This window comes from Silurus meridionalis, chromosome 22 (genome assembly GCF_014805685.1).
Source record: "Silurus meridionalis isolate SWU-2019-XX chromosome 22, ASM1480568v1, whole genome shotgun sequence".
NCBI lineage: Eukaryota > Metazoa > Chordata > Actinopteri > Siluriformes > Siluridae > Silurus > Silurus meridionalis.
The window spans coordinates 9,894,381-9,918,173 of record NC_060905.1 but is presented as its reverse complement, the minus strand read 5'-3'; the positions used below and the strand labels follow the sequence as shown (position 1 = coordinate 9,918,173).

The 23,793-nt window shown below is 38.8% G+C and overlaps 1 protein-coding gene across 1 annotated transcript; it reads right to left on the bottom strand.

Annotated features, from left to right (window-relative positions):
* Positions 1–939: 939 nt before the first annotated feature.
* Positions 940–20,701, bottom strand: nup153 (nucleoporin 153). The gene is made up of 22 exons (XM_046834918.1): positions 20,499–20,701; positions 12,803–13,016; positions 12,432–12,710; positions 12,161–12,291; positions 11,906–12,034; positions 11,544–11,660; positions 11,371–11,415; positions 11,230–11,283; positions 9,495–9,635; positions 8,986–9,038; positions 7,650–7,770; positions 7,398–7,550; positions 7,198–7,293; positions 7,029–7,110; positions 6,843–6,941; positions 5,731–6,321; positions 5,200–5,412; positions 4,164–5,069; positions 3,751–4,074; positions 3,369–3,623; positions 2,988–3,168; positions 940–2,213 (listed from the first exon to the last, which is right to left on the bottom strand). Exons 1-22 carry the CDS (start codon positions 20,574–20,576, stop codon positions 2,126–2,128), a joined length of 4,350 nt encoding a protein of 1,449 aa, XP_046690874.1. The 5' UTR covers positions 20,577–20,701; the 3' UTR covers positions 940–2,125.
* Positions 20,702–23,793: the final 3,092 nt, after the last annotated feature.

Here is a 23,793-nt window from a genome sequence, read left to right as displayed (position 1 = left end):
ACACAATAGTTCAGTTAGTGCCAATTTCCCTTTTACGTTCTGTGAGAAATAGATCTTAGATCTGTCTGTCTATCTAATAAAGTCTTGTGAGAAATGCCAAGCTTTTTTGTATCATACATTTGCTTAGACCATCTATCTTTCCAATAAATATAAATAGCTGCACCTACAACCCTGAAGACAGAAAAATATATTAGGTTATCACAAATCTTGAACATACACTAGACAGCCAAAAGACTGTAGATACTTGCCCTGTATGTGGTTCTTCCCCAAACACACAGAACACTGGAAACAGTGGGTGAAATGGTTATTATAACAGCATAAAGGGAACCAAATGTGGAACGCTCTATTCAAACAACTCATAAAAGGTGTGATTGTTAGGTGCCCTCCAACTTTTGGATATATAGGACAATAAATTGGTCCGATATGGTTGACTCGAATTAATCAAACCTGAAGAAAGAAAAGCCACCAGAATCAGTCTTCACCTGATTTCAGTCTGTCTACAACAGATTTGGGTGTAGTTTTAATTAGATAAGGCAAGTGATTAAGTGGGCCACAAGTGTGGCATTGTTAAAGACACATGAAGTAGTAATTAAAAGACCAAACTAGTGCACAATCTTTGGCAGATGCTTATTTTCAAATCATCCTTATTATTTTTTACTTAAGTGCAACTTGTCTACCATGTGGCATTAGCAGGAATACTTCAGAAAACTTCCCATCTACCAGCAAAGGATCTACCAGGTTCATCATTTCTGTGTTCAGGCAGCTGATTAGACCACACTGGATTTTTAGCAGCTACATAAAACATTAACGCATTGCTGAGAATTAAGCATATTTTATTATTAAATCTTCTAAAACATAGAAATTCAGTAACACAAGATTAGCATTAGATAAGAGCAACATCTGATTGCTTCTTGCTATTGTACAAGTAAGACACTGAAATAAAGACAATCATTTTGTAATTTTATTGATGGCAATTATCCATGGTTTTATTTATCACCCTTCCAGTAATAATTATCATGGCTTTAAAATTAAGCAGATGTCCTTATTATCCAAAGTCACCCTAAGTCCATTTAAACAAGAAATAGAAAAATATATACTTAACACTTTTTACAATACTGGTTTTGGTCCAAACAAAAGTGGATCAGAAATGCCAATATACCTTTAGTCAAAGGATCCCCAATTTGCATTTAAGGTCATTTTTAAATGGATTTGGGTAACTTTGAATTAAGGGCTTTACATAAATTCTAAAAGACAAAAAAAGAAACAAAAAAAATGCTGAATGAAAAATAAGCTGGTTTAACACACAAACTTCACAGATTAAAAAACAAAAACAAAAAAAAGTTACTATTTACAATTTTTTAATAATATTCAAAAGGCAGGAGACAAATAGCAACATGAGGTGTAAAGAGTTGAGATCGAGAAAATGGGAGAGTAATAGAAGGAGGAAAAAATAAAAATAAAAGGGCACTCGAGGAGGAGGAGTTCGAACATATTTGGAAGTGCAGATTTACAGAGGATCTGAGAAGAGCAGCGGGGCTACGTTTTTCATCAACCAAACAACAGCATGTGGGTGTAACCCACACCACCACCCAGCCCTTTCCTTAAACACATTCATTTGCCTCCATTTTCCACCCAGAACAATTCAGCATGTACAAAAATCACACGTACGTACACACAAATCTGCGCACAAAGAAAAAAATGCTTCATTCAGTACATAGAAACACTCGCCTCACTGTATATACAGCAACTAGTCCTTGTTTTTGCCACGTGCAGTTACCTGCAGATCACCCAAGCAAAACCTATTTGTCACTGCCCTAAATTTGTTTTTGCACGGTGTTCTTTCCTTACAAAAAGTCATGCGCAAATTCTGCCAACATTGAAAATGCTGAAAATAGATAGACCTTTCCTGCACAAGGGAAGGTTTTTCGCTTGATTGTATTCATTTATTTTGCATTTTTGAGTCGCTGTGAGTTTCAGTCCCGGGGTCAGGGCGCCACAGTCTACCAGTGACCCTTCACTGCAAAACAAATCTCCTGGCAAACAGGAGCCATGAGTGTACCAAGCTCAATATACTAAGTACTTCAATGTTTGTTCACTGGTGAAGCAGCCTGTATCGTTTCCAGCTTTACTTCCTGCGCCGAACAGCGGTTTTGATCTTGCGGCCGGCGATGCCATGCTGTCCTGTCGGTGTGACGTTGGAACTCTTTGCTGCCCTGAAAAGAGAAGGAAAAAAGTGCAGTCAGATTTTGTAACATCTGTACATTCACCGAGTTGTACATTTTTGCAATGATCCAATCAGCCAATCAAGTTACGGAACAATGCATAAAATTACAAAGCAGAATAAGGCCTTCAGCAGACAACCTTATCCAAAATCACTTACAATTCTCATTTATACAACTAAATCACAATGGTACCAAAAAACATAAATCATCCTGTGTGTGTGAAGCATCTGCATGCTGAAACACTGCCATAAGCACTCAGCAATAACTGTCTTGGTCAGGTTTTTTTTTGCATTTGTTATCCAAGTCACAGAGATCACTTTATCTTCATTCTGATGTGAATACTTTCTTTTGAACCATATCTGCATGACTGGCCGTTTAAATAACTGCAGACATGTGCTGGTGTACCTATTAAATTGGACAGTAAATGTAGGTCTATTTCATAAACCAAGAATAACCCCAAATCATTTAGGAATAGGTGTACATGTGCTATATTTTTTCTATAGCCTAAAACACAGTTTGCCTTTAGAAAACATCAGTTTCATTAATTCTGAAAAATGTCAGCTAATTTATTCCCATTAGGGCAACAAAAACTAGTTCACTATAAAAATATTAAAAGAATAAAATAAAAAAAGAACATTTACCAAACAAAACTTAATGCGTAAAAATTTTTTTTTATGAACCTTGTAGCTTGAGGAAAGAACGGCATGAATTTACATAAATGGAATCATAGAGGTGTGTAAACAAGACACGGTAGTTTGTTCCTACCCGATATTGAAAGCCGGGGTCTGTGAGAAGTTAAAGCCTCCTCCTGGCGCTGTTGGCTGAGCAGACATGGCCGGTGATGCTGCAGGACTTGGTGTAGCTCCTGCTCCTCCTCCAAAGGTAAATATACTGCTGTTGTTGCTAGACGGCCCAAATGCAGTGGCTCCTCCAAACTGAAAGCCTCCTGAAAACAAGGAAAAGGTGATAATGTCGTCAACCACCTAGTTTGCCAAATGTTATTTTTAATATACATTGTTAAATTGTTGTTATATATATATATATATATATATATATATATATATATATATATATATATATATATATATATATATATATATATATATATATATATATATAGAGTATATTGTAAATGCTGTTTCTCACCTTGGCCAGAAGGGGCAGATGATCCAAAAGCAGGTGTTGAGTTGGGCTGCTGGCCAAACACAGGTGGAGCACTAGGCTTCGATCCAAAGGCAGGAGCTGCTGATGCTGTGGCTGTGAAAGAGGATGCAGCTGATCCAAATGCTGGAACAGTGGACTGTGAAGCGCCAAATGCCATTGTTTGTCCAGAGCCAAAGCCAGAGGTGGACGTGGGGGCTGTAAAGCCAAATGGAGTAGGATTTGCTGAGGGAGCAGGGGCTGAAAAGCAAGGGAACAAAGTGCATTGCTATTAACATGGAGGAGCATCAAATATAAATACTCAGTTACAAACATAACAATAGAGACACCAAAATAAAAACAAAAGTGCCTGAAAGAGAAAACTTACCTGTTGATGCTGGTGTAGAGGCTGAACCACCGAAAGCAAAGGGTGATGCATTTGAATTGTTCACAGAACCAAAGACGAATGTCGGTGCTGAATTAGGAGCAGCAGAGGGTTCTGCTGAGGCTGGCTGGGCTTCTTGTTGTTGCCCAAACATGAAGGTTTTAGAAGCAGCATCTGAAGAGGAGCCCTGGCCAAAAACAAAGGTGCTGTTTGGAGTAGGGGTGGGGGCAAGGCTCAAACTGCTGGGAGGCCCAAAGAGATTGGAGGAGGCAGAGGTTGTGGATGAACTGCCCATGAAGGAAAACACAGGCTTCGGTGGTGCATTGTCTAAAGAAAAGAAGGAAAGAAATTATTACACTCGTGGTTTATATTTACACACAACTAAGCATCTGGCACTAATATAAACCATCATTCACCTGTTGCATTCTGACCGAAGCTAAATGCTGGCTTTGGGGTTTCTGTGGGTTCAGCCGGTTTTCCAAATGCAAATGTAGGTTTGGGAAGATCCTTCTGAGGTTCTGGCTTGCTGAAACTGAAGCCCACAGTGGGTGCAGGTTTTTCAGCCTCCTTGGATGCACCGAACAGAAATCCAGTAGAAGGTGCTGGGGCATCCTTTTTCTCTTCTGTTTTACCAAACATGAAAGCAGTAGTTGTCGTCGTCTTTGGGATTGCCTCGACAAACAATTCGGCTGTGGTAGGCTCAGTCACCGGCGGCTTACCAAAAACAGGGGCTGTGTTGGCAGTGGCTGAAACAGCTTGTGTGGAAACAGGAGGATCTTCCTTTTCAGCTTTGGCTTTAGGTGTTGACAAAATGAATGATGGATTAGACCCATTATTTACTTCAGGTTTTGAAAGCCCAAATGCAAAGCCCCCGGATGCTGTTGTAGTAACGGTGTTAATAGAGTTGGAGCCGAAGCTGATTGTACTGCTCCCTCCAAATTTAAATCCAGCACCAGAATTTTCAGATTCACTCTTTTTCTCTTCACTTGTTGATTCAGGTGTAGAGACTGCTCCAAATTTGAAGCCATCAGAGGACTCACCAAATTTGAAAGACCCAGTTGAACTTGAAGTGGTTGAGGTTTGCTGTGTTGACACACCCTGTTTGAATGCTCCCAAAATACTATCCGAGGATGAGTCTCCAAATTTGAACCCTGCAGCAGGTTCAGAGGAGTCTGATGAAGCATTGCCAAATTTAAAGGACACGGTGGAGGCGGAGTCTGAAAAAGTGCCACCAAATTTCACTTCACCAGAGGCCGAGTTTGAAGAATTTGAAGTACCAAATTTGAAAGCAACCGAGTTGCTGGATGATGGAGTGCCAAAACCTGAAAACACAGCAAGTTGGCAAGATCTCGTAAATAATCTTGGCACATTATATGCATCACAAACAGTAATCACAAACACAGAGGGGGTGTCAACAGTAAAATAAAAAGGCATTATAAAAATCCTCACTACCTTTGGTTTCCACTTTAGCACCTGGTTTGTTTGTTTGGCAGGCCACACACTGCTGGTCCTCAGCCTTGTTCTGAACACAGCAGACATCACACTCCCAACTGCCCTCAGGTTTCTTGAACTTGTCTCCAAAACCCAACGGTGGTGCTGTACTTGCTGGTGTGGATGCAGGAGGCAGGGAGGAAGGTGCTTGGGATGACTGTGCAGTTGCTCCTCCTGTTTTATTTTGAAACAGAACAGTTAGCTAAACAGGAACAGACTGTTACACAGAAATCTTACAGAAAGTTCTATAGATCACCACATCTCCTGGATAAACAGTGGCTCTTATGCTAGTTCAGTGATAATTTGTGTTATAAGAAATGGACGTAACTGCACAATGGAATAAATGTTCTTCGGGATACTAGTCTCAGATTTGGATATGCTAAAGGACAATTCGATATTTTATGTGCCAAAGCTACGAGCAGCAAAAGCAAAAGAAAAAAAAAGCATTAATTCTATATTTTAAAAAAAATTCAAAAACCTGTATAAACACACCTGGTTTAGCGGTCAGACACGCTACACATTTAACATCCTGTGCTTTGTTTTGAACCATGCATATGTCACAATCCCACGCCCCCTCTGGCTTCTTAAACTTGTCAGCAAACGTAAGCAGTCCAGATGTGGTGTTGAAAGTGGTGGCCGGGATAGAAGAAGCAGGGGGGTTTGAGGAGACCTCCGAGACAGAAGGTCGACTCAGAGCAGGTTTTACACCGGTCCCTGGCTTGGCTGTGTCACATGCTACACATTTAACCACCTCGGGCTTGTTCTGCACCAGACAGGTGTCACATTCCCAGCTTCCAGCTGGAGGGGTGAATAAAGAACTAAGACTAGCAGCAGATGCTTTTGCAGGTTTACTGTCTGATTTGGAAGAAGAGTCTGTGCTGGGCTGCGGTGCCTGGCAGGCCACACACTTTTTGTCAGAGGGTTTGTTTTGCAGCAGGCAGGTGTCACAGTTCCAAGATCCTGCTGCAGGTTTAAACTTCTCCGCAAACCCAGAGAGAGAAGTCAAGGGTGCATGTGAAGTTGTGCTGTGTCTCGGCTTTGCGGGTTCGGTTTCAGAGGTGTTCTGGACTGAAGAAGCAAATCCTGGGGAGAGAAAAATAAAAACTGTGTCTAGCAATATTTAGAAAAAATGCAAAATATCGGTAGCAGATTTCATGAAAATGAATGCTGCTAATTAATGGGTTAATATTGGTGCTTTATAAAAAGGTCCACAAATTCACACTAGCAAACGAGTCACTCGTGTGGCGTGTAAATTCTTGTGGAGCGACTTGTGGGAATTGTGTTAAATGTATTTATGTTTGCTTTACATGTCGTGTTCTAGGTTTAGTAACTGCTTTGTTAGCAGATTAGCAAAACAAATCGCAAATGCAGGAAATAAAGTTGTATGAGGTTTGTTGCTCTACCGTGCCATATCTAATTTACGACACTCCCTGGTATAAATATAGGAAAAGGCTTGCAAAGAGCTACTATTGTAGCACAGATGTGAACAGCTAATATACTTCTCCATAAAATAAAAAAAGAAATTGAAAATTAATGATGACTTTCTCACTTACAGACCAACATTCCAAAAACTACTATTTAAAATACAAAAGAGAAGGTCTTACCAGGTCCTTTAAGGATATCCAGAACACTACCCTGTTTTAGGGACTTGGCAGGTTTGAAAGGCCCTTCAAACTCCTCACTACTTTCACTGGCTGTTTTTACTGTGAAATACAAATGGGGTTAGTAATACATGATACATCATTGTGCTTTTTAATACATACAATAACAATACAATATTGACCACTTACATGTAGCTTTCGCTGGAGCGAGTTTCCCATTTGACATTGAGGTTGGGGTTTTCATGGTAGGTGCACTGAAGGTGAAGCCCGACTGCAGAACAAGACAATGAAAGTGTTTCTGAATCATTTTTACAAGGAACATACAATTGTGGGGTGTTGGGGGGTGGTAAAAACGTACCGATGGAGAAAAAGTCATTGGACTGGCAGCTGTTGCCTTGACAATGGGTGAAGAAAAGGTGAAAGAGACAGACCCAGGTGTAGACACGACAATCTCCTGCATGGGGAAAAAAGTTTTATAGAACACAAAAGTCATTCCATCAGCCTGGTTTTAATATCTCTTGGCTTAAACAGCAGCTGTGATTACAGGATCAGTCGTACCTTGCTGACTGCTACTTGCTCAGAGACCTGAGGCATTGGCTTGCTGCTGATGGTGAGTGTCGATGCAGGGGGTGGGGAGGAAAAACTAAAGGTGGGCAGATTGAAGTTACTGATTGGCAGAGAAACGGCAGGCAGATTCGGTGATTCAACAACCTGGTGAGGGGGGATTCAAAATAAAAATAAATAAATAAAATGCAATTAAACACAGTTTCAGAAGTTACCTCAAGCAGCAAGTGGAATGAAGACACTAACCTCATCCTCGGGTCTTTTGATGGAGGGCCGGACACTCCTCTCTCGCTTCATCTTTCCCCCACCAGCACCCGTGACACTAGCAGCAGGTGTGCTGGACAACGGGTACAACAGATTGCTTGTGCTGGGGACATTAAAAGCAAGAAAAAAAAAGGAAATGTACAGAATGTCATACTAATAAATTATTAATTTTAATAGGATTTTTGTTTACACTGTGACAGGAGTAGATGCTATGTGGATTACCCACACAACTAAATACACAAAGTGGAGGAGCTTTGTGATCAAAGAAGAACATTAATCTGTGCATTCTGATATATTTTTTAAATTAAAAAAAAAAAAAAAAAAAAAAAAAACAGGAGAAAACCAGTACTGGAAGAGATTTGTTCAGCCGCCTCCCCAATGTGCTTATGAAGTTACTCAAAGTTCACAATGTAGTGCAGAACTATGAGTGTGTACAATTTTTTAAATAAAAGTATCCACGGTCTTTGCACTGAACATCCAGACCCCAATTTTTAACTAGATTTTTATTTATTTAGTTCTCATTTCCAGTGAAAAATACATTAAAGAGTATGTGGTTACATTACGCTTGTTTTTTTTGCAGCACCAGCCCTTGACAACATATGGGGGAACTGGTCCCTAAGTAACATGGAACAGGAAAGGTACACAAAAAAATAAAAAGCAAAAACTGGCCTTATGAGGGAGTGTGATGAACCCATTTAACAAACAAAACGCAGCAAAAAGTATAGCACAAGCCAGAGTACTCACGGAGTGCACGTGAAAAGGCTTTAGAAAAATAAAGCACTACAAATAAGAAAACAAGTGATCCCTATGAAAAGATCACTGAGGGAGTGATCGTTTATCTACCAAAGAACAAACACTCCATCAAAGATGTCAAAAGTCCAAAACTTGTTTGAAAAATTTATAGACGTAAATCAACTCCGCTTAAGTCTTCAGCATTTAAAATATTAAATATTCACCTGTTATATGCTTCCATTGCACTTTTAAACATGTGAGTAAAAGTTTCGATGCTTTATTAAACATTTTATCTTTGCATAATCTGCTTCCTTTGAGAACTTTTTCCATTTAGTTGAGAGGTGCCCTTTATTAAAAATTGGTCTGAAGAGACACTTTGACCCAACTGGTTGTTCTTGTTCTTTGTGATGGTTTTGTTGTAAAGCTCTATTTAGGGAACCTAGTCTGGTTACTCTGTTCTTGCAACAACTGACTAACCAAAAAAAAAAAGGGGAAAAAAAAAAAAAAAAAGGATCTGGATACTTTAGCCAGAACGTGCACACTGTTCACCACAAGCATCAAATATTAACAATAAAACAAGTCTCACCTTGCTGAAGCAGCTGGTTTGATACCTGGGATCTGAGGGGACCGTCTTGCAGGCTAAAGAAAACAAGAAAGAATCAACATTTTTTTCAAGTTTAAGGTTGCCTGGTCTTAAAAGTGGCTCATGGGTTCTTGAAATTATGGTAAAAATATTAAACACAGCTCTTAGAACTGTTTTATTGTTTTAGTGCAGTAGCGCAAAAAAGAAAAATATAAATAAATAAATAAAAAAGGAGTACATCCTATCTGCCATACAATTTTTTTTGTTTTTTCCTTTTTTTATTCTAGAATATATAATAAAATAATTCCTTGGGGGAGGTCAGATACATGTTATTAAATTCAACTCCTTAATAAAAGTTGTAGTTTCTCAGTATATAGTAGAGGCTGCAGGATTAAAGCATTCTATTTTCCAATATGTAATTGACAAGAACATTTCCCATTCAAAAAGGAAAGGACATGTGGTTCTATACATTCATCTCACAGAGCTCCATGGCCTTAATGCTTAACACTCACCGTCTCCCTGCTGGCCTTTTCCACCACTCTGCTTACTGATCCAGGAGTAAGTGAAGGGCGGAAAGACATGGAGCGGTTTCCAGACACGGCTGCAACAGCTGGGATTACCAGCTTCTGCACTGGAGGGACAGCTGGTTCCAGCTTTCAAAAACCAAAAGCAATCATGCATCAGAAACTAGCGCAAAAAGCCAGACAAAACCGTACATGCATGTTAAGTTAGAGCCACCTGAAATACATTACTGTGGCCATGATGAGGACAGTGAACACCTGCAGTACCCATAGAAAATCATCATACCCTGTCAAAATCCTTACACAAAGTCTTTTTGGGTGTTTGTGCACATTACAGCCCTTATCATCAAAATAAACATTCTTGGGAGGATTATAAAAAAAAAAAAATGTTATTAGTTAAATACCTGGTCTGGTAAAGTGATCAGTCCCCTTAGAGTATAATCATTATAAACTTGCTCAGGTGCAACCAATCAACTTCCAGATCAAACACGAGACTAACGGAGTCACCCACCGTAGTGACTTTGACTACTACAAAATAAAACCAGCTGTTTCATAATGATTCCACTGCTAGTGATGTACGCTAATACAAAGAATTCATCATGGTTGGGGAAACTGCTTTCAAAAGGCCTCTGGGATAAAGTTGTAGAAAGACAAAAGTTAGGAGAAGGGACTGGCTGATCTGTGCATGTGACAACTCTCACTCAAATTTATACAAAACTGACCTGTATAGCAAGTGGCACGAAAAAAAAAGCCTTTCCTAAAATCATTTTTGGACTGAACTCCAAGCGACATGTTCGGCAAAAAACACAAATAGCACACGGCTTTAAGTTGAGAGAGTATTTCTTTTCAGCAGTGACTGGGCGATTGGTCAGGATTGAAGAGAAAATAGATGCTGCCAAGAACATCTAAGTTCTAAAGGAAAAACACAAACAACAATCCTGAACCGACCACCAAACCAACAACACAATGGATTAAGGATAAAAAGGTGATCATTGAATGGTCAAGTCAGAGCCATAACTTAAATCTGATCTGTGGAGGGACTTGAAGAGAGCAGTCCATTGCTTCTCACGACAGAATTTGACTGAAGAATGGGCAAATATTCCCAAATCCAGGTGGGTGAAGCTGCTAGAGACCAAAAGATAAATGGCTGAAAGGCAAATGATGGCTTTATGAAGCATTACATTAGGGGACTGCTGACTTTTCCAACCTGGATATTTTTATTCATTTTCAGCTGTTAGTTTGCAAATAGTTTGATGAGGCAAAACTGGGAAATAAAGATGAAATGTTTTCTTGGACTGCATTAAGATTGTACAACAAATACAAACTATTTTTATTTATATGATTTCCTATAGGCGCATGTTTTCTTTAATAGCCACTGCATAAGGAGGATAACTGACATGTTCCCTTTTACCAAACTCAACAAATACAACTATAAACTTGTCTTATTTAGTAAGCTGTGTTAAAACTATGATAAAACTGCAAACATCTGTCAGAGTTTATTGGCTTTTACTCGATAGTGGGTGAATAAACTACTGTTGGGGGCCAGTACGCAGCTGTCACAGCTGTCTGTAACTAGCAGTGTGCTTTGCCCTACATTTGAGATGGGTTTGAGATGCAGAAACAAATGTACAAAAAAAAAAAAAAACCCAACAACAATGAACAGTATTACAGCAACTGGCCAAAGAACGTCATATGATTTCGTTAAACAAACAAAACAATCGCTTACCTTTTTCCTCTTAGACTGGAAACTGCTAACCTCTAGATCTGTGTGATTCATTGACTGGGGGAAGAAAAAAAAAAAAAACTAAGTGAAAGAGTTAAATTAAGAATTGAGTTTTAATACAATTACATAAAAAATTAAACTTACTGCTGATAAGGGAGAAGAAACAGTCGACGGAATTCTTTTCGCATCCTAAAATGAAAAACAAACAGCAGAGTCACGATTTTAATCTAAACCGCTAGTATTTCAGCACTTAGCACCGTGTCTGCTACTCATGTTGATTCCAGCATTAGGTATCTAGACAGGGTTGAACCACTCACAGCAAGAGGGCTAGACATGCGCTCTAGTGACTGCAGGATGCGTCTGGCCGTGGCGCTGGTCACTCCACAAGGCTGAGCTCCTGCCGGTTTGGCCTTGATCTGTCTCCTCACTGGAGCCTGAGGAACACACATGAATTCATACAGGATCTTTCTAATCTGGCAAGGCCAAATATTTAATAAAAATAGAACATTTGTCACAGGAGAATTGTTACAAAAATGTCTAGGAGAGCAACAGAGCGTTTACACTTAACATTCAGCAAATTGCTCAATTTCCCTTAAACCAATCGAATGATCAGTATGAACTTAATCCTGCCAGTATTCGATTCTAGGCTAGCCCAGTTGAAAGATTTCGCCATACTGACTTGATACGGTGTACCCGGCCGTGAACGAGCAGTCTTGGCAGCTGCAGCGCCTCCGTACATCGTCTTTCCTGGATAGAATGGAGAATCTCCCAGCTGACTTGAGTTCACCACTGAACTGTTCATCGTTGCCTGTAAAAGAGCAAAGAGATATTGTGGCGGCATGCAGAAGGCTGCCAATGGAGAAGACCGACTCTAAGCAGTAGCTATTAGCCTGCTGCAAAAAAAATAATGCACATAAAACGTTAGTCCACTTACTGATGAAGTGCTGAAGACTGACAGGTTGAAGGCTGGCTTCTTGAGACTACTATGGGCCAGCTGTGATCCCGAATGTGCACGTTCCGTCTCTGGGGACCAGAGGAGTGGTGCGCTTTTTGAGGTGGGCACGTCTGCAAAAAAGTTAACAAGGCATTACAGAGAAACACCACTTAACACCAACGAAAGGTACATTATCTCCATAACCACTCAAAGCCACTTTAATAATGCATAATGTAAAGAATTCACCGTGACCCCTAAAGTGCCACCTTACCTTTATCAGATGCTCGTGATGAGAAGCCACTTGTGGTGGAGATATTGTCATCCTCATGCTGAGAGCTGGAGTCCTTGATCTCCTTCACTAGGGGAAAGCTTGAGCTTACAGCAAAAGGGCTTGCTGGAAATGGAGATGTTGATGTGGAGGGCTGTGAGAAAAGAGAGCCCCCGAGTGCAGGGGAGCCGTCATGGGAAGGGAAATGTAGATGGGAGCGGTTGAGTGGAGGTCTGGAGAGAACGTCCTGGAAGTTTAGCGATGCTCTGCTTGTAGAGGGTTCTGGGTGAGGCGGAAAGCAGAAATTAATCAATTAAAAAGGCAAAAATGCTGAAATCTGACCCTGGAAGAACATGAGAACCTTCTTAACATACCTGCATTACTGGTGCTGGGTTCTGGGGAGTTGTGTTCAGTGGGGAGAGGAGCAGCATCCTGATTGCCATTGGGAGGCGTCTGTATGTTATTCTGCTCCACCTGCACATGGGTCTCTCCTCCTTCATCCACCTCACCATTTTTGAAGTACTTCTGTAGCCATGAGGGAACTATACTCTTCACGGTGTCTGTTACTCGGCTGATCAAACCAGGTTGCTGTGGCAGGGAAAAAAAATAAAAAAACAGGTGCAGGGACTAGCATCAGTTACCACAGCAATAGGCTCCAACAATTACTTATAGTCTTGGGATTAAAAGATGTTTGTGATGTTGCAACGTGTTTCTCGACTCCCATATAATATTCACCAGTGAAAAAAAATCTGAGTGGCAATAATTCAATGGATCTAATTCTTTTATTAATTTAAGTTTCTGATCTTTATTTTTCACTGAAGAAACCACAAATAAACCAACATTAATAGCTTGTAGATAGCTGTGAGGCAGGTTGTCCATGCTCTCAATACTTTGTCTGCAATACTTAAGGTTTCTGTTTTAAATAAAATTGTGAGACTGATAAAAAAGAACAACTGATCTGTATATAAAATTATAGAATGAACAGTGTATTAAAAAAATAAATAGCTCAAAGCCCAAACATCAAAGCAAATTAATATGCTATTAACTGGCATACAGATTTTTAAAAAGCCTGTCAAATTCTACAATTCCTTTCCACCAGGAACAGATTTAAAAGGTTAAACGGCACCAATGGCGCACATTTCGAAAAGAAGCGACAAACTGCAGACAGAAACGCACAAAAAAAAAAAAAAAACACTGCACAAGAATGGATTTCCCCGAGAAGCGGGAGTTCAGGCGAGCGTGTGGTTATCTATCAGGTAGCAACATGTCTTGGCAAAAACCAAGTGATATCAGCTCACGAGATAACGGCTCCCACTGCGTACTAAGCATTTAACACAGTATACAAGATGGTTGCGTGGTTGTCGGTACATGAGCGAACAGCAGGTCTTTAGTGAAAGGGGCCACTGAACAGAAGCACTGTGAGAGATTTGGAGGCCTTTGTTTGGTTTCCAAAAACCAGGATGCACCAGCACTACAGTTTCCTGTTGACCTTGCTGTGCCTCTCAGGCTGTCTGTTTGGAGTTTTTTTTCTTTTTAAACCATCTGCTGATTATCACAATAAGACTGTTTAATAACAAGCATTTACCTGCTGAATAAAGTGAACAAAAATGTGCTTAGATATTTTAATTTGGCAGTTCTATTACATTTCACATGTACTGTATACACTACACTATTCACACAAAGCGATTGAGATGGTGATGAAAGCGTCCTGCAGAGGGGCCTGACCTCAACCCTGCTGAACACTTATGGAATGAACTGGAACACTGAACCTTTATTACCTGACCTCACTAGCACCCCCTACAGCTGAACAACAACAAATCCAACAGCCAGGCTCTAAAATCTAATGAGAGCCTTCCCAAAAAAAGTGGGGGTTATTTTACAGCACACCACCACCAACTTTAAAAAGCATACAGTATAATTGTGTTGGTCGGGCGTTCACATACATTTGGCCATTTTATCATAATGCACAGCCCTAACACCTCAACACTGAAGATCTAAATAGAGCACTCGATTTGCTAATGAAAGAAAGAAGACTAGTATGTAGCTCATGTGCAGTTACTTTGAGTACTTGATTAGTGACAGAACTCACTACACCTAAAATTCTTCAACACTGTTCAAACAGGAATTTCACAGAGCTGTAAGCTGGTGTTGGCTTTGTTCCTGCCGCACCAGGTTCACATTCTGCTGCGTGTTATATTCTCACGGCTGAGCGTGGAGCTACGCGGTGGGTAAATATATAATAAATATCTTTAAATAAATCATGACAGACTGAACCTGGATAACTGCAGATTATACACAAAGCTCTTATGCCACAGGCAAGGAATAAATGGGTATAGTATAGTACCATTAAGTGCACATATAAGCTGGTTGGAAGAAATAAAACTGTAAAAAACATACTTGAACCCAAGCTAAGTGTTGCAACATAAAATTCACTTCCTGAAAACAGTACTTCTGTGTGGACAAAAATAAAACCATTATCCCACCCATAGTGCAAGTGGACACTGCAATGTCTCACCCAGTCCCATGTTTTGGCTGCACAGAATCCTAACTCACCACATGAAAAAAGTGGCAGCTATTGCAATAAAAGGTAACGATAATATGATCATGCATCATGAAGTGTTCTGTCTGGACACTGGATGTAAAAGATACAATTTAAACCTGGTTCACATTTTTACTGATACTTATTTTACTGATTCCACAAAACATGTACATGCTGCTGATTCCAAGCAGTCATAGTAATTATTGAACCAAACAAATCTGTTCAGCAGTCAGACAGGTCATGAACTGGCTAATGCATGTCCCCAAAGTACAGGAACACCAGACAGATTTGATACTGCGTGGAAATCTGGGTTTTGCCTTTTGTAATGACTGAAGCCAAGATTTCATTTAGGTGCAGAAAAGCCTTGAGTTGTTAATAAGATAAAAATTAAAAGGACACATCAGCACCCAGGCTTGTGAGATATCGCACAGGATATCCCCTGTAAAGTTTGCCCCAACCAGCTCATTCCCAGACCTGCCTAACTTCATACCAAGCAAATTTTGCAGTGTAATGAGTTGTGAAGAAATAACAAAAGTGATTTCCAATAAAAACATATGAGCCGATGCACATTGGAATGAATAAATCTCCGATACACCAGAGCTTTTAGTTCTCAACAAAGATTTATTAATAAATTAATAAAAAAAATAACTTTCAACCCACTTCCATTTTTGGTCAGAAAAAAAGATAAAAACTGCTCCTAACATTTGATAAATGCTCACAGAAAACATGATTGGGACAAAAAATAATAATTCTCCCTGAGTGTGCATGTGTGTTTTACAGAACTACATGTGAACAATTAAGTCATTTTTTATTTCTTTTAAATGGTAAAAACACAAGTAGGCAAATGCCTTACACACACACACACACACCCCTAGTGCAGGCTATAGCTGAACATTCTGCATACTGCACAAGCGTGAAGTGTGGCACGTTTAAACCTACATACCAAATGTAAAGATCAATAAAGAGTACTTTCATTTTTTCTCCTCTGACTGTTAGCTATGCACGTCCTCTAGGCAACCAAGAATGAAATCGAGTAGCCTGGAGATTAAATCTGCATGTTCTGGACCCTCAGGCTACTGATTTGTTCAGCTCTGATACATATTTGGACACAAGGTCATATACGGGCTCCAAAAATGCATGGAGTAATGAGGGAACTAAATATTGTAGGCCTCAAGACTTTTTCCCCTTAAAAGTGGAGCTTCAGTAAAAGTACACTAGTTTATTACAGTTCTACGTGTGATATGTACAAGGGCAATGCAGCGCTTAAACAAATCTACAAAAGCATGTTTACTATGACAAAGAAAAATGTCTTTCAAAATAAAGTTTCTTAAAAACTTGAGCAAATCAAATGCAATAGCAATATTTTTCATCGTTTACTAAAATATTGTAAAAGATTAGTCTTAATCGATAATGAAATTCGCTGTCAACGAATGCCGTTATTGATTAGTTGGCCTGAGCAAGTTACGGGTTAGCATGACGGTAAGATAATAGAGTGCGAAAAGGAAAAAACACACTGGAGTCAGGGATGAAGGTGAAACATCAGCAGGGTGAGTAAAAACTGTAGAATCCTCATCATGTGAAAATGGTGTAGTATAATGAAGTGCTCTTGTTTAAATTGTAACTACGGGACTGTCGCACTGGATCTGTTCTGTGGAGCATCGGGTTGCGCAATCAGCTCGCTCACGACATCGTGATGAATCAATTAAAATGGTGCGAACAAACACTAAATCTAAAAGCAGCAAATAACAGCAGCAAACATACATTTTTAGTCACTGTTGTGGTTTTCATGAATGCTCATGCATTTGTACACCAATGTATATTTTTTATACTTTCCTTTTTAAGCCTGTAAGTTAGCCGCATTTCTCCATTCCATTCTCTTTTTATAGCGTTTGTATGCTAAAACAGCTAACTCTGTTTTCAAACATGATTTACAGCGGCTTTACTACGTTTAAAAGCTCGTTTTTAATGTTCGAATATTTCATTTATGCATATATAATTTCATTATTATACAAAATTAATTAATTATAATCTAGATGCTTATATCTTGGCACAGTTGTCAACTTGCTATCTGCAATTACCATTAAAAACAATAAATGATTTTCACAAATTGCTTTACATACTCAAATGGATTTTTTTTTACAGAAAGAAACGAGTGAATTTGTTCAAAGGAGAAATCCCCCATATGCTCCTTAACAAGCAGTCAGGAAAAGCTTTAAAATGGCAAAATTAAAGATAATTAAAGTTAAACTCAATATGTGGCTTTTGCATTTTTTAAAGTACACTTTTATACATAAATACCCCAAATTATAGTTATAAGCAAAAATCAGCTTATTTAAAATTGTTAATCTATTAATGGGAAAAATATGATTTGTTAGTTGCAGCCCAAGATGAAGCAATTATACTATTTACAAAACATTTTTTTTAAATAATAAAAATTGACTCAAAATAAGTACCGTAATTTCCAAACTATAAAGCGCACCCATATATAAGTCGCACGCACTGAATTTTACAAATATTTTTAACATAAATAAGCCGCACCTGTCTATAAGCCGTCTACACTGAAACTAATGTACTTTACACAGGCTTTAACGAAAGACACGTTACACACGGTGTAACGGGTGAAACATGTTGCGCTTCCTTTAGGAGCATAGCGGTATTTTGGGAATAGCATGCCACTGCATTTTTCCTGTATAACTGCGTGTGTTCAAGACTGAAGATTATGTCCTTATCATTTTCTGATGCTCATTTCTAAGTTTCTTTGACTAACCCGCAAACCCTGTTGCCAAGAAAAATAAAAAAGCACGGGTTTTGGAAACCTGTCTGTGCTTATATGATTTCTGTTGTAACTGGAGTTAGTGAGCTCTCCCTTCACCCAGGCTCAACGCATTACAATGGCTTGTATCTAAACAGTAGCCAATCAAATAAGTCATTGTTCGCTGTCTTGCTCCTTCCTTTCACAACTATTTCTCTCAGGAGTTTATCTTTTGACATCATCGTGCGTTTAAAAAAAAAAAAAAAGTTTTTTTCTCCTGATGCCGTGCAGCTCAGAACACAGGTGAGGTGCGTTTTTTTCGTTTCCGTTCGGAAATTTTATTGGTCTAATGTTATGGGGTTCAGTTTTTTGGCTTGAAGTTTGTAAAACAGGGAAAAACCCAGGAAAATTAATAAATTAGCCGCTTCGTTGTTTAAGCCGCAGGGTTCAAAACGTGGGGAAAAAGTAGCGGCTTATAGTCCGAAAAATACGGTATATTATGGACAGACGTACATCTTTATATGGATTGCAGGTCATTATAAAGAGACAAACCAATGCAATTTGTTGCTGGCAAATGACTGTTACAGGAAAATAATCTCTAAATTAAAAAAAAAATTATTCTGATTCCCAAACCACCATGTCTTTGATTACTTTCCTATAACAGCAATAAATATTTATATATCTATAAGTGACATTGAATTTTCTTCAAAAATGGCATTATTATAAATTAAAAATGACTAAACTTGGATAAAAATATGGTGTAAAAGACTATTTTAATTACTGTTCAGTTCGTACACAGTGTGTGCATATTTCCTAATTTTGTTTTTAGAGTTGCACAACAACACAAATCTACAGCATTTTTATGAAGAACTAGTGCTGAGTAATGACACTATAATACTGATAAATATTTATATTTACAAAAACACTGCCACTGTTTCATTACTCAGTTTGCCTATAAAACATACATTGTGATGCAGCTCCTATGGTACACAAAGACGCCTGATCTTTTCGGGGTGTTGCCTATGATTCTGTGTAGAATTATGTATATATCTATGACAATAGCTCACAATCAGGTATGAAATCTAACAATGTTGCTAAAATACAAAATTTACACTGTTCTGTCACAGATCACTGAATTTAGAGGCAAAACATTTTAATTTAGGAACAAAAAATAAATAAGATTTAAAAAAAGCTAGTGTTCAAGTGAAACAGTAAAAACTTGGAAAGTTCAAAAATAAAGATAATTGCTTATTCGTTGTTACAGTAATGAGTTTGAGTGATTTGAAGAATAATAGTCTATTTAAAAAAAAAATGTGCAATAAAAGACTCCAATGTTTTTCTTACAGCGTTCTAACGACCCTCAGCGCCAATAAAGAGCTTAGCGGGAGCAATAACCGTTAGCTATTTTTCAACACAAACCCAAACAAATGTGTGTTTATGCAAATAACACGCACTCCTCACAAGCTATTTGCATTAACACAACGTCACTTTTCATATTACTGAATTTGTCCATTCTCAGTATCCGTGTCCACAGTGTCCCTAACTGAGACTCGAGCAAAAAATGTCACCATTAAAAATAAATAAATAAATAAATAAATGCTTTAACAACTTTCTCTCAAACTGACTGTGTTACGCTTCCAACCAATCACAGCCCACTACTGCACACAACGACCAATCATCGATCACCGTTGACTTACTGTTCACCGCTGTCCCACTCACATATCTGGTGCTATTTAAAATGAATAAAACATGCACAGATGATTAAATCGATAATATTGTGTATGCACGCAAAATCTGATCTATTCAAGGTGTCATTAACAAACACGTATTCTTTGTACAGATCCTTTCCATTCTACTTTATTCAATTTGAAGTGCACCATCTTTATCCAGGATCACGTGCACTGAAATCGAAATGTTTATGAACACAGCGATAGGCAAGCTGCCGGGTGACGTCATCCGGTCGACTTTTTGGGGCGCATGCTTTGGGGAACTACTTTCCCCTGAAAAAAAAAATAATAAGGGGAAATGTGAGACTCCGGAGAGCACATGTAGGAGTTAAAGTAGGTTAAAGACACGGCGATATGCGCACCCATGTTCTCCTCTTTTTTCAGGGAATTACTCAAATGTCCCTTAAGCGCTATATTTCTCCCTCCACCCCAGTCATGGTTCCCAGCCCCCCGAGTAAAAGACGCGGGAGTGTCGTCACAAAGTGCTAATTAGCAGGCTAACGCTAAAGCTAGCGCTGAGTGTCGGAGCGGGTCGGGTTGCCCATGTGTCTGGCCTGGTCGCCTTCCAAACTCAAGCAGCGGAGCTCAACACGTTTAACCCGCCGCCTCGCTCCCCAACCGCGGCACCCGGACACGCGATCACAAACAAGCACCAGGGGCAGTTTATAAGCCCATGTGTTTGTGTTATATATATATAAATAAATAACGTGTGTGTGTGTTTAAAATAAATAAATTAAACACACGCTGACGCTGGGTGTCCGAAAGTTCAACCCGAGGGAACGTGTGATGAGTTAGCATCGTAGCATCGCAACCGAAATTCCATTATTTAAACGCGCTACAGTCACAAAGTCGCGGATAGTATTCAAGAGGCGCCCCCAAAACAGGCGAGGTTTCCCCGGGAAGCGGCTCTTACTCCAGCTCCGAGGCGCTCAGGCCGCAAAAAGCATGAGTAGGCCGCAAACCAAGTCTCCGCCAAAACCACCCACAAAAAAAACCTTCATCAATCTAAAGTGACTCCAACTAACGGCCCGAAAGCCCGAGCTCTCACTCACCTGCCTGCCCTTAGCGTACGGCTTAGAAACGATGTGATGTCGCCTTGTTCGGATTTTCCCTCCTCCTGCGGCGGCCATGGCTAAAGCACTCACACACACACACTCTCTCTCTCTCTTTCTATGAGCGTTGGTTCAGTGCGCCGGGGAGCGCTCTCCTCCTGTCAACAGATCACTGCAAAAAACCTACAATAGACCGTCAGCCATTGCGCCGGCAGAGCAAAGGAAACAGAAAGTAAAGCATCATGGGAAATTGAGTTTCAGGGTGACAAAAAAAAAAACCCGACCCGGGCTTTTTATAATGTTTATTAAAAAAATCAAATATTCAGAAATTACTTCTAAAAAACCTCTTTCCTATTTAAAATGTTCTAATAATAATAATAATAATAATAATAATAATAATGATAATGATGATGATGATGATGATGATGAGAATAATAATAATAATAATAATAATAATAATGCTGATAATAATAATAATAATGATAATCATATTTTTATAATGAAATAAACATTTTATAATGTTTAAAGAGGACATATATTATTATTTAGTCTTTCTGGTTGTTTTCGTGATTATAATTTCATTTTCTTGTGTTCTCTATATAAAAGTTGTCCTCTCCTAATTTCACTTTAGCAAAAAGTGGCGTTCTGCTGAGACTGAGTTTATTAATAGTTTCGTTGTGATTAATTCAATTCAGTTTCATTCGTATAGCGCTTTCACTATGGACCTTCTCCCGAACCATTTCCAGAGATAAATACGTTATCAAATGTATATTTATATTTTAATGTCTTCAAGTTCATCCATAATGAGTGAGCCAGTGGTTAGAGTAAAGAGAAAAAACCTCAGTGAATGCTATAAGGAGGAAACCTTGAGAGGAACCAGATTCCAGAATGAACCCATCCTCATCCTCACCACTGAATTATAGTTCCTTCATCATTGAAGTTCACTAATGAGGCTTAAATACAGAACTGTTGATGCAAATTGTAGTTATTTGCCACTGTAGCAGACTATATATATATATATATATATATATATATATATATATATATATATATTAATTACAGTCCAGCCTCATAGTTTTTGAGTTGCTCAGTAACTTCATGGATCTTCAGGCTGTTTATTTGGGACCACCCTCAGCTGCACAGAGTGGTCTCGAATTGAAGAGAACTCCATCCAGAAGTAGGGCGTCATGATGGATCAGGCAGAGCCGGGGGAAAAAAAAAAAAAGTTCAACTCGAGAGAGAGAGAGAGAGAGAGAGAGAGAGAGAGAGAGAGAGAGGAAGAGAAGAGAGAGAGAGAAGAGAAGAGAAGAGAGAAGAAGAGAAGAGAAGAGAAGAGAGAGAGAGAGAGAGAGAGAGAGAAGAGAGAGAGAGAGAGAGAGAGAGAGAGAGAGAGAGAGAGAGAGAGAGAGAAGAGAAGAGAGAGAGAGAGAGAGAGAGAGAAGAGAAGAGAGAGAGAGAGAGAGAGAGAGAGAGAGAGGAGAGAGAGAGAGAAGAGAGAGAGAGAGAGAGAGAGAGAGAGAGAGAGAGAGAAGAGAAGAGAGAGAGAGAGAGGAGAGAGAGAGAGAAGAGAAGAGAGAGAGAGAGGATGGATCTTGACTTCGTTCTCTCGTGATCTCAATATATAATAGCATTTTTTTCTGATCTTTACATAAAACTGTGGTGCAGCTCCTATTTAGAGATTAGTGCTCATGTTTGGCACGATAACCAGGGTTAAAGATACTTCAAAACGTATTTTAAAATAAATTACCAAATACCTTAACATACCTTATGTGTATCAAAATAAACTACAAGATATAGCAGGCACACCATGTACAAAAATAAACTACAGCATAAGATTTCTTCACAAACCTTCCATCAATTTTCCTATTTGCTCTGTTCTTCCCCATTACACTGACTAGGGTGATTCAGTAAACAATCATTGACCTCAACAGCTTTTCTCAGGCCAAAACACACAATAAATCTAACATATGGAACCAGTTAACAGATGAAATATTCATATACATCTCCCATGTGGTCTCCCATATGCAGGTTAGTTTTAAAGTAACCAACAGTTCAAAATTTAACAGTTTGCAAAGGTCTCATAATTGTATCCTAATTTAGTTATATCAGTTTGGTAACGAAGAGCAACTTTATATCAGCAACACGGACTCAATGACAAACAAGTCATTTATAAGAAGAGAATTGATGCCACCTGTATTCATAGTAACTCATTTTAAATTAGTTAATCATTTGATTGTTAATCATAAATATAATATATTACGAATCAGGCAATGGTGTGCAAAATCATGATCCTACTAAACAGCTACTTTCATTCGGATACAATATTCAGCAATCTTCCATGTGGATCACTTTTCTGTTCTGATCTCAAGTCTGGGCAAAATACTGAGTAGACACCAATCAGAGGCCTGTTTTATGAAGAAATCATGTCGATTTTGATACAGAATATGAAGCCATTTTAATCAACCCTCTCAAATACACAAAATTCTATTTTATATTCGAAATACATGCATCATAAATGCTGCCAATCCCTGACAACAGAACTCTTGCTTATAAAATGTTGTTTTCTTCAACAGTTTTATAAACAAGAAATACATTTTAAATATCTCATACAACATCGACAATTTTTGCACCGTGTCTGAACGCGCAGGAGAAATGAACACCTAAATTGTTAATACTTATTTTGTATTCTATTCTATTCTTAGTTAAACTTTGACCAAAAAAAAAAAGAACATACTGAAATCATTCTTATGGCTGGATTGGGAAGTTCTCATTAGGCTTAACTCCAGGTAACATAGTGAGCACATCACGCACAACGCTGCTGCCAATTAATAATCAATTCCCATCACCTTCACTTTTATTTATCTTTATTATACGGTTTATAATGTCTATCACAGGAACAACTGATGTAAATTGGTGAAGTGGGAATACACAAGTTTACTCACCATGGACACAACCACACATGCAGTAGCAATTTATCCAAACCCACCCATTTTCTAGCATGTTTTTGTAGACATTAAAGGAAACCAGAGAACCTAGAGGAAACCTACAAAGGTACAACGAGAACCTGCACATACACCAGCCTGAGCTTAAGATGGAACCATGGAGTCTGGAGCTGTGAGGTGGCTTTGCCGTTACTTTGGCAAAAATAAACTTATTTCAAAAGAGATCTCATTATTCAATGAACAGTAAAGAAAAATGATACATTGCTATTTTTGTGCATTTTTGTGTTGGTAAGGGAACTGATTTTTTTTGGTTTTATAATAAATTTAAAACCATAAAACATAAAATAAAATGC

Coding starts and splice junctions, on each gene's coding strand:
- nup153 (XM_046834918.1), bottom strand. CDS start 20,576: ATGGCCGCCGCAGGAGGAGGGAAAATCCGAACAAGGCGACATCACATC. Junction 11,284..11,370: donor TTTCTTCTCCCTTATCAGCA/GTAAGTTTAATT, acceptor TTCTTCCCCCAG/TCAATGAATCACACAGATCT. Junction 5,413..5,730: donor GTGTCTGACCGCTAAACCAG/GTGTGTTTATAC, acceptor AAAATAAAACAG/GAGGAGCAACTGCACAGTCA.